The sequence below is a fragment of the Rhizophagus irregularis genome, chromosome 29 (genome assembly GCF_026210795.1).
Source record: "Rhizophagus irregularis chromosome 29, complete sequence".
In the NCBI taxonomy this organism is placed as follows: domain Eukaryota; kingdom Fungi; phylum Glomeromycota; class Glomeromycetes; order Glomerales; family Glomeraceae; genus Rhizophagus; species Rhizophagus irregularis.
The window spans coordinates 1,298,890-1,313,786 of NC_089457.1; the positions used below are offsets into that span (position 1 = coordinate 1,298,890).

General features: G+C 28.0%; 5 protein-coding genes across 5 annotated transcripts; 4 read left to right on the plus strand and 1 right to left on the minus strand.

Moving 5' to 3' along the window:
• The first annotated feature begins 510 nt into the window (after positions 1-510).
• OCT59_019632 (uncharacterized protein) lies at positions 511-1,416 on the plus strand. The gene is made up of 3 exons (XM_025318760.2): positions 511-805; positions 924-1,050; positions 1,123-1,416. The coding sequence occupies exons 1-3, from the start codon at positions 528-530 to the stop codon at positions 1,387-1,389; spliced, it is 672 nt and encodes a 223-aa protein (XP_025175407.1). The 5' UTR covers positions 511-527; the 3' UTR covers positions 1,390-1,416.
• Positions 1,417-1,936: 520 nt separating this feature from the next.
• On the plus strand, positions 1,937-4,218 carry OCT59_019633 (uncharacterized protein; the record flags this gene model as incomplete). The annotated part of the gene is made up of 11 exons (XM_066143668.1): positions 1,937-1,945; positions 2,052-2,071; positions 2,251-2,396; positions 2,534-2,656; positions 2,736-2,817; positions 2,898-3,035; positions 3,127-3,244; positions 3,337-3,420; positions 3,491-3,886; positions 3,971-4,080; positions 4,179-4,218. The coding sequence occupies 11 exons, from the start codon at positions 1,937-1,939 to the stop codon at positions 4,216-4,218; spliced, it is 1,266 nt and encodes a 421-aa protein (XP_066005397.1).
• Positions 4,219-4,805: 587 nt separating this feature from the next.
• OCT59_019634 (uncharacterized protein) lies at positions 4,806-6,543 on the minus strand. Its single transcript, XM_025331159.2, has 5 exons — positions 6,052-6,543; positions 5,810-5,943; positions 5,336-5,736; positions 5,101-5,254; positions 4,806-5,022 (listed from the first exon to the last, which is right to left on the minus strand). The coding sequence occupies exons 1-5, from the start codon at positions 6,425-6,427 to the stop codon at positions 4,918-4,920; spliced, it is 1,170 nt and encodes a 389-aa protein (XP_025175405.1). The 5' UTR covers positions 6,428-6,543; the 3' UTR covers positions 4,806-4,917.
• Positions 6,544-6,813: 270 nt separating this feature from the next.
• On the plus strand, positions 6,814-7,926 carry OCT59_019635 (uncharacterized protein; the record flags this gene model as incomplete). Its single annotated transcript, XM_025318759.2, has 6 exons — positions 6,814-6,959; positions 7,036-7,059; positions 7,132-7,157; positions 7,241-7,587; positions 7,669-7,735; positions 7,820-7,926. The coding sequence occupies 6 exons, from the start codon at positions 6,814-6,816 to the stop codon at positions 7,924-7,926; spliced, it is 717 nt and encodes a 238-aa protein (XP_025175404.1).
• Positions 7,927-10,395: 2,469 nt separating this feature from the next.
• Positions 10,396-14,599, plus strand: OCT59_019636 (argininosuccinate lyase; the record flags this gene model as incomplete). Its single annotated transcript, XM_025318758.2, has 5 exons — positions 10,396-10,822; positions 10,900-11,223; positions 11,311-11,812; positions 11,902-12,166; positions 12,249-14,599. The coding sequence occupies 5 exons, from the start codon at positions 10,396-10,398 to the stop codon at positions 14,331-14,333; spliced, it is 3,603 nt and encodes a 1,200-aa protein (XP_025175403.1). The 3' UTR covers positions 14,334-14,599.
• Between the last annotated feature and the right edge of the window lie 298 nt (positions 14,600-14,897).

Here is a 14,897-nt window from a genome sequence, read left to right on the forward strand (position 1 = left end):
GTATAATAGGTTGAAGGTATATTTATGTTTTCAGAATGTAATTGCTAATTATTCTTGTAGGTGAAATGTGCTCGATTCTATTATTGTCCATTGTAGTCATTCGCCATATTTCAAGAAATATATATTTCTTCTATTCGAATTAAAGACCAAAATGATAGTAAATAATGACGTGAATGACAAGTGAATTCTTTTTTGTAAATTTAATATGAATTTTAACTATCGTATAATTTCTATTCTAACTTGATAATACCCGAGTATTATAAAGAAAGTTATAAAAAACCATATCTTTAGTCAAATATCAATGAAATGGAAGGGAATGGGGTTTGAATGATGTGAATAATGGAAGTTCTGCGAATTCTAGAGAGAAATTCTGAGAGAAATTCAGAAATTCTTTTTATTCTTTTCTTTTTTTTTTAGAGATCGATAATCGTGATCATCGATCATCTGGGTCTAGACCGTCTAAGACCTATAATAAATATGCAAATCAAATATATATACCTTTTTTTTCTCAATTTTCTTTTTTTAATATGATACGGTTATCTTCAACAAAATTATCTTTTTTTATTAGATTATCGCATAACAAAACAATATTTCATGTATGTCAAGTTAGAAAACCGCCAAACCATATTTTAGTTGCTTCATTTACTCAAAGTTCTACTGTATCTAATAGTTTTTTTAAAAGTACACCATTTGGAAGCGAAAAAGTTAAAGAAGAAGAGGAACAATTAAATGATGATAATTCAGAACATGTAGTTATAGATGAATTTAAATCAATTCTTAAAGATGATGATGATTATACTAAGAGGTTTCGTATTGAAATTTAAAAATTGATAATAATTATTATCATACATTATATTTATTATATAATATATATATATTTTTTCATATTTGATTGTAAAATTAAAATACTTATATTTTTCTAGCCCTAAAAAAATTACGGATCCTAATGAAATCAAGGAAAATATTTTTGTAATTTTACAAAAGTATATTGAATCATCAAAAGGAGATTTGATGCAATTTGAATTAAAGGATTCGAAACTTAAATTTGAGGTATGTTAATTTAAAAAAAACTAATACGAATTTACCATTATTACATAATATTTATATATATATTTTTGATAGGTTTTAAGAGATTGTACAATGATAATAGGAAAGAAAATACCAAATTTTGAACTTAACAAAATTAATACAGTTAAAGATGCTATCGATTTTTTTACTCAAGAAGAAGAATCTGATCAAAGAAAAGGTCATCCTGTTGCAGAATGGTTTATAAAACATAAAGATGAATTACCTTCAAATATGATGTTTATTCCTTATGTAAAAGAAAGAGGTGTAAACCGAGAAGATCGATCTAAAAGACAAAAATTCAAAATTAAAGAACACAATTAAAAACTTTTTTAACCATTGTTGTAACTCAAAATTTATCAATATTACATGCGGTACAATTAAACTTTGTTTTATTCGTTCAATTTTTTTTTAATTGCCACTGCTTTAGGAATTGAGTATGCAACGTTTGACACACTAAGCATTACATTATGCACTAGGTGATCACATTTGTACAAATACCAAACAAAACTCAAATGGGAGCACTGGGAAAGGAATGGTATTTTTTCATTAAGAAAAAAACCATACTAATTACTACTAAAGATGTTACTTTGCAACAAGGGTCCAATCAATTTGATAGTTTTGGTGGTAGTAGCATTTAGGGTATATTGTCACATTTCGTCGATATGTAATTTCTAGCCCGCCTTTTTGACTGGTAAGAAAAAAAAGAGAAAATTATAATCTTGGGGTTTTATAAAACCAAAGACTTTTTTAATCCGAACGTACAAAAAAAAATTTTCCCTGCGACAAAAGTCCAACTCTGTTCAATCTCTTTTAATTATCTTTGCAAAAAAATAAGTCGCTCCTTTTATCACTATACTACCTATAAAATATGCCTTTGGTACGTAAAAAAAATTTTATAATCTTTTCGAACTTTTACTTAGTACCAAGTTATATTAAATGGTTTTCTTTTTATCATTCGTAATCGACTTTTTTATTTTCTTTAGGAATACGCTCTTCAACACAGGTAAATAATAATCTCTAATAGAGACAGAGATGACCTCGAAATGTTTTTTTTTTTTGAAATCAGTATTAATTAATATAGTAGTTGAAAATTACGATGACTGTTATTGAAAAAGTTTATTCGATCAAATTTATAAAAACAAATATAATTAATGTATGTAAATTCACTTTTTTTATAATCAGAGGACTTTTCCCAGATCCTGGACCATGGAAGATTCCTCAAACTCGCGCAGTTATCCTTAGAGATAATCTAGGAATTGACGCTTTACCACGACAACGTTTTAATAAAACTAAAAGAACACCTTATGTACTTAATATTATGGTTGTTGGTAAGCATAAATAGAATTTTATAATCTTAATTTCAATCTTTTTATCAATATTATTTGAATAAATTTATACATTTTTTCATAAACTGAAAGAAATTGACGAAATTCATTCTTGTTGCGCGAATTATTAAATACATAAGGCGAGAGTGGACTCGGAAAAACCACTTTTATGAATACTTTGTTCAATACACCCCTCAAAGAGGAAATCCTCCCGAAAAATCCACAAGCCACACAGACAGTTGAAATTGTTCCCGTACATTATGGTTGGTTATTCCCTTTCGGAATAAATTTAACTTGTTGACCTTTTACAAGTTCAATATTTAAAATTATATAATATTATAGAATTGGTTGAAAATGGTGTAACTCTTAACCTAACTGTCGTTGACACGCCCGGATTCGGTGACCAACTTAACCGTGAACACAAGTACGTTAATCTTAGTTTTAATAAATGAAGTTCGTCAATATCCTCCACTATATATTCACATTTTTTTTTTTTCCAACAAGTCTCAATCCGATTGTTGAATATATTGATAATCAATTCGAAGCTTACCACACGGCTGAGCGCAGTTCCGAATTTAGACGTGCAATTCCAGATACTCGTATACATGCTCTATTGTATTTTATTCCACCAACTGGTCATGCGTATGTAATGATTCTTAATTATTATCACAAAAAATATATATATATATATATATAAATAATGATTTACTAATTTAAACTTAAATTAAAAAAGTCTTAAAGAACTTGATATCAAAGCCCTCCAAGTTTTATCTACTAAAGTTAATGTAATTCCCGTTATTGCAAAAGCTGATACACTTACACATGAAGAAAAATCGGCATTTAAGAAAACTGTATGTTATTCATTTTATTCAATTTCATGTTTTATTTGTTTCAAAGATAGACTAATTTATAACCTTTATATAATAAATATTATTATGATTAGATATTAAGAGATATCGATTTTAATAATATCAGAACTTTCCCCACAGCTTATCCAGATGATCGGGAGAGTGTTGAGGAACTTGAGGTATGACTAATTATTATTATTATTATAATAAAAATTTTGTAAAATATTAATCTTTTTTATATTACAACAGAAATATATTCCATTCACTGTTATTGGCAGTGACACATTTGTGGAAGTAGAAGGTAAAAAAGTACGAGGACGATTATATCGATGGGGTGTAGTTGAAGTTGAAAACGAACAACATTGTGATTTCATTCATCTTCGTGAACTTCTTATGACACATGCGCTTCACGATCTTCTTGAGACAAGTCATACCGTTCATTACCACAATTTTCGAGCTCAAAGACTTCGTTCAAGTGGTCGTCCAGAATCCATTCTTGCTTGTGATGATTCTTATGAGCACAGAATTGAAAGAAGCAAACAAAATATGGCCGAAGATATGATCAAAAAGGAAGAAGAAATGAGACAAAACTTTGTGTTGAAGGTTAGAGAGAAAGAAGCAAGCTTAAGAGAAAGAGAAGAACAGGTAATGTATTTTTTTCTGGTAGCCAATATGTAGTTGTTTACGAGGCTTCTTTTTTACTAAACGCATTATTATTTGTAAATATAGCTTAATCAACGCAGACAACAACTTATGGCAGAATTAGAAGAGCAACGTTTGGCACTTGCAGCTGAAGAACGTGAATTCCAAGAATTGTATAATGCAAGTCGGAGCACTAGGTAATTATTTTGTTCGAATTTAAGTTTGTAATTAATGTTATTTATATTACAAATAATAATTATATTAAATAAATTATATTTTTTTTTTATTTATATAGTGTCTCAAAAGGCAGCAAAATTTTTGGCAAGAAAAATTGATCACATTTAATTTCATAATTTAATTTATCCATTTATTTTTCTTGTATTTTTATTCAAATGTCATTTTTAAATTCATCAATCCTATTATTTTTTTTTTTATATAAATAGTAGAAAGGTCATTATTTTTGAAATTTCCTATTTTATTTCATTATCTTGTATTAGTTAAACAGTTGACCAAATTTATTGCTTTAGACAAATATTTTTTTTTTCTATTATGGTATATTGTTTGGATTTTATGTTGCTGGGTGACTAGAGTTTTTTTTTTTTTTACCTTGAAAAAAAAATATAATTACAAGTTTCTTTTTCATTTTATTATTATCATTATAATTAGAAAACATATATATATATTTTGTACTAAAAGTTATTATTTACTTCCATACCTACCTTATTATTATTATTTAATATAAAAAGGGGTGAATTACGATAAAAGTATAATAATCAAAGATTTTTTTTTTTTTTTTTTAATATATTTAGGTATGGTTTATTGATAACTTGTATTAATAATATTGTTGTTTTTGCTTTTTTTTTATAAAAATATAATTAATACTATTTTTTTTAAAAAAAAGAAATTTAATTTTTTTTTTTAATATAAAAGATATTAGAATAAATTTTATTTTTTTTTTATAATTCTTATTACAAAAGAATAAAAGTGATTATCAAAACAATGAAAATTTTATAAAATTATAAAATAAACAGAGTTTAATCAAAACTCTTTTTAACCATTAGTGCATCAATAACGGCTAAAATAGTCCATTTGCGATTTTCGGCTTCTTGGAATACAAAAGATCTTGGGGAATAAAATACCTAAAAAAAAAAGAAACACAATTAAATTAAAAAAAAATTGAATAAGAATTTATATTAAAAAAATTGTCAACCATTTACCTCATCACTAACTTCTTCCTGTTTCCTAGGTAAGCAATGTAAAAATTTCCAATCAGATTTTGCACCACCTTCTTTTGCCATTTGAGATGTGACTCGATATCCAGCAAAATCTTTTATACGTTGAGCTTTTTCTTCTTCTTGTCCCATACTGATCCTATTAATAAAGAAATAGAAATTTATTAGACTTTTTACTCCAATTTTCATGCTTCATATTTTTATAATCAATCTAATATACCAAGTATCAGTAACAATGACATCAGCATTCTTAATGGCATCCTTTGGATCAAAACTAAAATTTAAATCAGTGTTGGTTTTTCCAGCTTCTGTTTGTGCATATCTAACTATTTCTTCGTCAGGTTCATATCCTCTCGGTGTAGCAACATTCAAATGTACACCTAATTTAGGAAATGTGGCCATCATGCTGTGTAATATATTATTACCATCACCAACCCATGCTACACGTAGCCCTGGAAGTGTTTTGCTTGGATGAGTTTGATGAGCTACATATGATGATGATGATGATGGTTGGGGTCCATATATTTCGTGTAAAGTCATTAAATCAGCTAAAATTTGTGTTGGATGATATTTAGCAGAGAGAGCATTTATTACAGGTACTGTTGAATATTTTGCCAATGTCTTAAAAAAAATATATATATATAAGATTATAAATATTAACTTTTACACGTACGCAATTGAATATAATGCATACCTCAATATCAGAATGTGACCCAACACGAGCCATTATACCATCTACCATACTTGAGACCACTTTTGCCGTATCTAATAACGATTCATTTACTCCCAACTGAATATCTTGTGATCCCAAGAACATTGGCTGTCCACCTAAAGGAAGAACAATGAATTTGAATTTGCATGAACTGATTAGCCATCACGTGATATACAACGATATTTTGGCCAGAATTATGTAAAATTGAAAAATTCGGATCTTACCAAGATATGCAACTGCACTTTCAGTAGCAACCCTGGTTCTGGTACTTCTCTTTGAAAACATAACGGCTAAAGTTTTACCGGCTAGAGGTGCCCCTGAACTTTTATTTAAATATTTTACATTATATTTATGTTGTATAGCTAAAGTTAATAAATTATAAATTTCTTTCGCAGATAAGTCAGCATGTGTTAGATAATGAGGTATTCCTGGTGGTGCTGGTGCTACATTAATATCACTTCTCGTATGGGAAGTTGTTGAAAATTTGTTTGATTTAAGAAAAGATGAAGTTATAGGAAATAAATTTGAAGGATGATGCAAAGTGTAATTGATAAAAGGACGAATAATGGATGAGGAATGACGAAATTGAGTTGATATCATTTTTTATTACAATAATATTTTAATATTTGATTCTTCTCAATCATTAAAAGTTTCATCCTTTTATATAATTATTGTAACATAAATAACATAAAATTTAAGAAAATCTAAATGATCTTAATAATTTTGTTTACTAAAAATCAATCTTTTGATTTTTTGATCTCAAAAAATTTTTTACGTTTGTTACACATAATAAATGAAATTCCCGTGCCACAAGATCTTTTTAAATATCTACGCAAATTTTAATCGGGAATGGTGTAACCGCCACCTTTTTTTTTTGAACTTTGATGAAAATTCATCGATAAAAATTTTTTTCTATATTTCAAAAACAAAAACAAAAAAAAAAAATTTTTTATGTAAGAATAATTAACATAATTGGACAAAAAAAAATGGATATAACTTTAAATTCCAATTCAGAAAATGACTCCAAAAATCCAGATGATTTAATTCTTTCGAATGATCCATTACACCCCGCAATTCTTATCCCTGAATTATGTAAATTATTTTATCATTTAGGTTGGGTTACTGGGACTGGGTAAGACAATAAGACAATATTATTATAATTAAACAAGGGTTAAAAATAGTAATTTTATTTTCATTATAATACTTAGAGGTGGAATTTCTATTCGAAAAGAGTAAGTAAATAAATATCATTTAACTGATAAAATTTTGGAAATACTTACTTTATTTAAATGAATTTTTTATAGTGAATTGGTATATATTGCTCCATCAGGTAATTTGTTATCTAATATTAATTATATCTTTTTCATTCGATTATTTTAATTATTTTGAATTCAACCTTTCTTTAAATATTAGGAGTTTCAAAAGAACGTATGAAACCACAAGATATGTTTGTATTGCATCTTTCAACACGTAAAATCTTACGCGCACCTCCGGTTTATCGACCATCAGCTTGTACACCATTATTTTATAACGCGTACACAATGCGTAATGCTGGTGCATGTGTTCATACTCATTCACAAAATGCTCTAATGGTAACTTTAGTTTATCCTGGAGATGAATTTATTATTACACATCAAGAAATGATTAAAGGGATTAGACGAGGAAGCACAAAAGAAAATTTAAAATATAATGACATGTGCATAGTACCAATTGTTGAGAATACTCCGGAAGAAGTAGATTTAACTGATAGAATGGCAAAGGTAAAGCATAAAAATTTAAGAACCGATTATACTTTTTCTCTTTTCGTGAAATATTGATTAAAATAATTATTTGGATCAAAGGCTATGGAAAAATATCCTGAAACTAATGCTGTTCTCGTAAGACGTCATGGTGTTTATGTATGGGGAGGTAATTAATTATTTAGATAATTAGATAAAATATTTCATAAATTCCTTCATAAACTAACATAATTGATCAATCTTTTTTAATAAGAATCTTGGGAAAAAGCAAAGACTATGACAGAATGTTATGATTATTTGTTTGAAATTGCATTAAAGATGAAAAGTATTGGATTGGACCCAAAGAAAATACCCGATTAAAAGTGGTGAAGTATCACTTTTTAAGTACAAGACTTGAAGAATATAATCTTTAAAAAAAATATATATAGTAAATTAAAATTATAATCTTAAAAAAAAAATACAGTATATATTAATATAATATTAACATTGACATTGAAATTGAAATGGTCAAAAATCTATATAAATGAGATTGTAATATCAAAAATAATATAAATAATAAAATTTATATATTTTATAAATAATAAAGATTAAAAGATTATATATATATTATAATTAATTATCAAATTATTAATATTTTTTGCTATTATATAGCCAGTTTAAAATAAAATTTGCAAAATTCAATATGTTTGTTATTTATACCTATAATACTTGTATAAAAATATAAAATTTATATGTAATATTTGAATGAGTTTTTTGACAATTACTGGATTATTATTTATATTTATAATATCAAGTTTGTATAAAAATAGAAAATTTTAAATGTATAATTGCATAGGTTCTTAGCAATTTCTGCTTAATCAGTTTGAAATATTAAATTTATATAAAGATATAAATTTGTAAATAATAAATAAATAGTACTTTTAATCTGTTTTTTTTTTGATATAAAAAATTACAAACTATTTTATAATAAATATATAACTAATAAGATAAAAATCAAGTACTATAATTATTATAATTATTATAGTCAAATATATATAAATTTTATGTTTTTATATAAATTTTTAATTTTTAATATATTTTTTATGAAAATTACATATTTTAAAAAATAATTTTTAATGTAAAATATAAACAAATATTATGATTTGTTTATATATTTTTAAAGTATAAGTTGAGTACTTTGGATGTTAAAATATTTTATATAATAAAATATAAAAACATTAATTTTTTGTTATAAAAATATTTTAAAATAATTTATTAATATTATAAAATAATAATTTTTATAAATTTTTATAAGGTTAAGTTATACCAGTTTTTTAGTTTTATACTAATCAAAAACAGATCCAATGCTTGTTTTAAAATAAACTGAATAATTATTTTCTTTCAGAAAATATTTTAAAATATATGATTATAATATTTTATATTTTTTAGTAAAATGTTTTTTTTTTTAAAATGTAATATAATATTTAAAAAATATTATTTTTCAGTATTAATAAATTGTTTAAAATTATAAATATATATATTAGTATATATATATATTTATTTAATTTGTCATATTCTTTAATAAATTAAGATAAATTATATTTATTTTATTTTTTGACAAAGTATCATAATTTAAATTATTAAACTAGTTAAGCCTTTAAAAAAAGATAAATTTAATCACAAATCACAATTAACAAAATAAATTATATAATAAACCATATTGTCTGTTAAATTTTAATAATAATAGATATTAAAATTGAATTTACTTCATTTATTTCAAAATCTAGAATAATATAGGCCATTCCAAACTACTAATTGATAATATATTTTAACAAGAAATTAGACTTAGAAGGCTTCTAATTGGCTAATTTAAATAAATTTAAGCAATTACATGATTTCATGATTTTTAACCAATCATAATTATTAAAAAATGTTAATTAAGAGGGAGGGGAGGATTTTGTTAAACATATTTATCACTAGGGCGGCCAATATTTTAAAAATAATAAAAAATGAATTTATAAAAAAAAAAACCGATCTAAAAATAAAAAAGGATCGGATAATTATATTACGTAAAAAAATACCCTGCTACAAAATTTATTAAGCTAATTTATTTTAGTAGATTTAATGTTATCTTTAAAGATGTAATATCTCGGAAAAAAACGTTTAATTGATTATCTCAAAATAATATTAACTTCAGGGATATTGAAAATTTTTAAATTCCGTTTTACTAATATTGTAAAAAAAACTGGTAAAACAATTTTTTAAACCGAAAAAAAGAGGGTAATCTAAATTAATTTATTTTAATTTATTTGCTATTCAAAGTTTGTATAAAGATTAGATTAAATTGGGACTGAGAAAGATTACGTGATCGATATGCTCTAACACATGCGCTTGGACCTTATTGATAATCAAAATATAAAAAAAAAATTTTTTTTTCTTTTATACATAATTTGTTTCATTTGTTTCGCTAAAAAATAATAAAGATTTTTGTAATCAATTGATTTTGCCAACGGGACTACCCATCAATTGATGGATGAACGGCGCATTGGCGCTTTCCTTATTGAACACAAAATTATAATTATCTTCATTTCAGATGAATTTATTGGCTAATATCTGATAAATTTGAGTCATCTACTGATTCGTCGATCCTATTACCTAATGAAGAAGATTGATTATCTTTCATCGTTTCCTTATCATCAACAAAACTTGGTTAAAGGTATTTATAAACCCTTCATAAAAGAGCAGGTAGGTCTCTTCTACGGCTAACAATAAAGGGCCAAATAATACTTTATTCAAAAAATTTTCTATGAATGATAAATATTTAATTTAATACACGAAAAATTCATAATTATGTATAATAATTTTATTAGGTCTCCAAGTCCTGTACGTCGAGTTAGTTCAATATTATTATCCAGAGTTCAAACTTCTATACCCAGGGTTTCTCGGGGTTTTCACAAAACTACAACTTCTACAACTCGTAGAATTTTAACCCCTTCCATTACCACCACACCATTCCAAAATTCGTGTGTTACTCCTTCTTTAGGTGCTTTTACATCTCCTTATTTACGTTCTTTTCGACCAACAACAGCTCGAATATCTTATCACTTTTATAATACAAGTGCGGTTCAACATCAAGAAGAAAGTGCTCATAAAAAAGTGATAGATGAAACTCGGGATCTCATATTTGCAGATGTCCCTAAGGTCGATGTTAAAAAAGTTCTTGTAGTAGGATCTGGTGGTCTATCTATAGGTCAAGCTGGTGAATTCGATTATTCTGGTAAATATAATTTATATCTGAATTAATTTTAGTTATGATAAGTAGAACTAATAATCCTATTATTATGTTAAATCTAGGTTCACAAGCCATTAAAGCTTTACGAGAATCAGGCGTTAGCACGATTTTAGTTAATCCAAATATTGCCACCATCCAAACATCACATGCCTTAGCCGATAGTGTATATTTTCTCCCTGTCACAGTCGAATATCTTACTCACATTCTTGAACGTGAAAGACCAGATGGTATCTTATTAACTTTTGGAGGTCAAACTGGGTTGAATGTGGGTATTAAATTGGAACAAATGGGAGTTCTTAAACGATTGGGAATTAAAGTTTTGGGTACTCCTATTCGAACCTTGGAAGTGAGTGAAGACAGAGCTCTTTTTGCCGATGCTTTGAAAGGTAATTAAGATAATTTTTTTAGATATGTTGTTATTATTTTTGTAACAATTTTTCCCAATTAATATTTTAATTCTTTTTATACAATAGAAATTGATATTCCTGTCGCTCAATCAACTGCAGTCTCTACGATTGATGATGCCCTTGCAGCTGCCGATAAAATTGGTTATCCTATAATCGTTCGATCGGCATTTGCACTTGGAGGTCTTGGTTCTGGATTTGCAAATAATCCTGAAGAACTTCACAGTTTAGCTGCTAAATCTTTATCATTATCACCGCAAATTCTTGTTGAAAAATCAATGAAAGGATGGAAAGAAGTAGAATATGAAGTTGTCCGTGATGCTGCAAACAATTGTATTACAGTATGTAATATGGAAAATTTTGATCCTCTTGGTATTCATACTGGTGATTCCATTGTGGTCGCCCCAAGTCAGACTTTGTCCGATGAGGAATATCATATGCTTAGAACTGCAGCCATCAAAATTATTCGTCATTTGGGTGTAGTCGGTGAATGCAATGTTCAATATGCGTTAAACCCTGAAAGTCTTGAATATAAAGTTATTGAAGTGAATGCTCGTCTTAGTCGTAGTTCGTGAGTGTTTCAAACGTTTAAAAAAATAATTTTTTTTCTTTAAAAAAAAATGAGCAATTTGGTAACTCCATTCTATTTTGATTCAACAGAGCTCTTGCATCCAAAGCTACAGGATATCCTCTTGCTTTCGTTGCTGCCAAGATCGCTTTAGGACACACTCTTCCAGAACTCCATAATGCTGTTACAAAAACCACCACTGCTTGTTTCGAACCATCTTTGGATTATATTGTTACAAAGATTCCAAGATGGGATTTGAGCAAATTCCAACATGTTAATCGTGAAATTGGTAGTTCTATGAAGAGTGTTGGTGAAGTTATGGCTATTGGTAGAACATTTGAAGAAAGTTTACAAAAGGTAAATTTTAAAAAAATTCGCTTTATATTAATGAACCTGTATTCTAATTTATATTTTTTTCTTTTTCTTTTTTTTTCTTCAGGCCATTCGTCAAGTCGATCCTTCGTTCAAGGGTTTCCAATCTTTACCATTCCCTGATCTTGATAAATCTCTTACAGTTCCAACTGATCGTCGTTTATTTGCAGTTGGGCACGCTATGCTTGAAAAAAATTATACTATTGATCAAATTCATAACCTTACGAAGATCGATAAATGGTTCCTTTATAAATTGGGCAACATTGTAAACGTTGAACATGACATTAAACACGCCGAAAAACTTGAAAATGTTTCCAAGGAATTGTTACAAGAAGCAAAGAAGAAAGGATTTTCGGATGCACAAATTGCTGCAATGTTAAATACTAATGAAGATCAAGTACGCAAAGTTCGAAAAGAGTATGGCATCACACCATTCACCAAAAAGATCGATACCCTCGCAGCTGAATTCCCTGCCAACACAAATTATTTGTACACAACATATAATGCTTCAACACATGATGTTAAATTCGATGATCATGGAACCATGGTTTTAGGTTCTGGCGTTTATCGTATCGGGTCATCCGTCGAATTTGACTGGTGTGGTGTATCAGCTATTCGTGCTCTTCGAGATCTTGGACTTAAGACTCTTATGGTTAATTACAATCCTGAGACCGTTTCAACAGATTTTGATGAATGCGACAGACTATATTTTGAGGAACTTTCTTACGAGCGTGTAATGGATATTTATGAACAAGAAGCTGCTAGAGGAGTTATCGTTTCTGTGGGTGGACAATTACCACAGAATATTGCACTTAGAATGCATCAAAATGAAGTTAACATTTTGGGAACAAGTCCCGTTAGTATTGATAAAGCTGAAGATCGATTTAAATTTTCCCAAATATTAGATCAAATTGGAGTGGATCAACCTGAATGGAAAGAATTATCAAGTGCTGAAGAAGCTGAGAAATTTGCTGATAAAGTTGGTTATCCAGTTCTTGTTCGTCCTTCTTATGTACTTTCTGGAGCTGCTATGAACGTTTGTCATACGCGTGAGGCTCTACATGAGAATCTCTCCGAAGCTACATCAGTTTCACCATTGCACCCAGTGGTTATTACCAAATTTATTTCACCTGCAGCAGAAATTGATGTTGATGCTGTTGCTTATAAGGGTAAAGTTTTAGTCCATGCCGTATCTGAACATGTTGAAAATGCTGGTGTACATTCTGGTGACGCTACTTTGGTATTACCGCCTCGTGATATTAATGATCATACTATGGCTAGATTGAAGGAAATTGCTCAAAAGGTTGCCAAGGCTTTTGAGATAACAGGACCTTTCAATATGCAAATTATTAAAAAGGACAACCCTGATGGAGAATCAGAATTGAAGGTTATAGAATGCAATCTTCGTGCTTCCCGATCATTCCCATTCGTATCAAAAGTACTCGGTACAAATTTCATCGATGTTGCAACTAAGGCTTTGTGTGATAAGAATGTTCCGGAACCAGTTGATCTTATGGCTGAGAAGAAAGATTATCAAGCAGTTAAAGTGCCACAATTTTCATGGACACGTCTTCAGGGAGCTGATCCATTCCTTGGAGTTGAAATGGCATCAACAGGAGAAGTCGCATGTTTCGGTAAAGATAAATATGAAGCATATTGGTCAGCAATTCAATCCACACAAAATTTCCGAGTACCTAAAATTGGAGGTGGCATTTTGGTTGGCAGAGATGACTTAACCAACAATGATGATTTTATCACAGTAGCAAGCACTCTTTCTAAAGACTTGGGTCATCCACTCTACACAAGTTCACCAAAAGTCACAGAATACTTGGCACAAAATAATATTAAAGCTACAACATTAGCATTACCAGAGAATGATAAGAAAGCACTTCATCAAGTATTCGAAAATAATAATATTGACTTTGTATTCAATCTTGCTCAATTGAGAGCTTCTCAAACGACAGATGAAAATTATATTGCCAGAAGATCTGCAGTCGATTTTGGCATACCATTAGTTAATGATAGTAAATGTGCTGTATTATTTGTAGAAGCTGTTAAAAGAAAGAGACAAGAATCAAGTAGTCAAGCTCCTGGAGAACATCCGTCCGAAGTTAAAAGTTGGTCAGAATTTATCGGAGGAAAATTTTGTTAAAAAATTAGGATAAAAAACAAACTGGGTGGGATAGATGAAAAATCAATTTTGGACAGACATTTTTTTTCATTATTTGTTAAATAATTACAACACTTGAAACAGACAAAAAAAAAACTTTAATCAATCATCAAAATTTTTTTATTTTATTATACTGAATTAAAAAAAAAATGTAATTTTTCATATTTTATTGTTTCAGTTTTTTTAATTGTAGAATAATTAATAAAAAACATCACATGACTTTTTTTAGTCGTGTATTTTAAATATAGAATCGAGTCATTTTCGCTTTTTAACATCTCTTAACCAATAATTTAGAGACCTCATGCTACATGAGTGATTATAAATATTTCTATATGCCATCTATTCTGTTTATTGCGCCATCTGAAGCGCCTAACTAAAATACAGGTTCGTAAATTACCTTATATGTTATGATCTCGAAAACAATGACATTCATTGGCCTGCATTACGTGCAAAAAGGGGTGCGACTATTAATATGTTAAAAATAACTATTATTCATATAAACGTAAATTCGGTATGTGTCGAATACTGATATTTTTTTTTCCCCCA

What these genes read in the sequence shown, in the direction of transcription:
- OCT59_019634 (XM_025331159.2), bottom strand. Translation starts at nt 6,427, where the DNA reads ATGATATCAACTCAATTTCGTCATTCCTCATCCATTATTCGTCCTTTT. An exon ending in GGTCACATTCTGATATTGAG is followed by an intron (nt 5,737 to 5,809) that starts GTATGCATTATA and finishes ATTTTTTTTAAG; the next exon opens with ACATTGGCAAAATATTCAAC. An exon ending in AGGAAGAAGTTAGTGATGAG is followed by an intron (nt 5,023 to 5,100) that starts GTAAATGGTTGA and finishes TTTTTTTTTTAG; the next exon opens with GTATTTTATTCCCCAAGATC.
- OCT59_019632 (XM_025318760.2), top strand. Translation starts at nt 528, where the DNA reads ATGATACGGTTATCTTCAACAAAATTATCTTTTTTTATTAGATTATCG. An exon ending in GATGATGATTATACTAAGAG is followed by an intron (nt 806 to 923) that starts GTTTCGTATTGA and finishes ATATTTTTCTAG; the next exon opens with CCCTAAAAAAATTACGGATC. An exon ending in ATTCGAAACTTAAATTTGAG is followed by an intron (nt 1,051 to 1,122) that starts GTATGTTAATTT and finishes TATTTTTGATAG; the next exon opens with GTTTTAAGAGATTGTACAAT.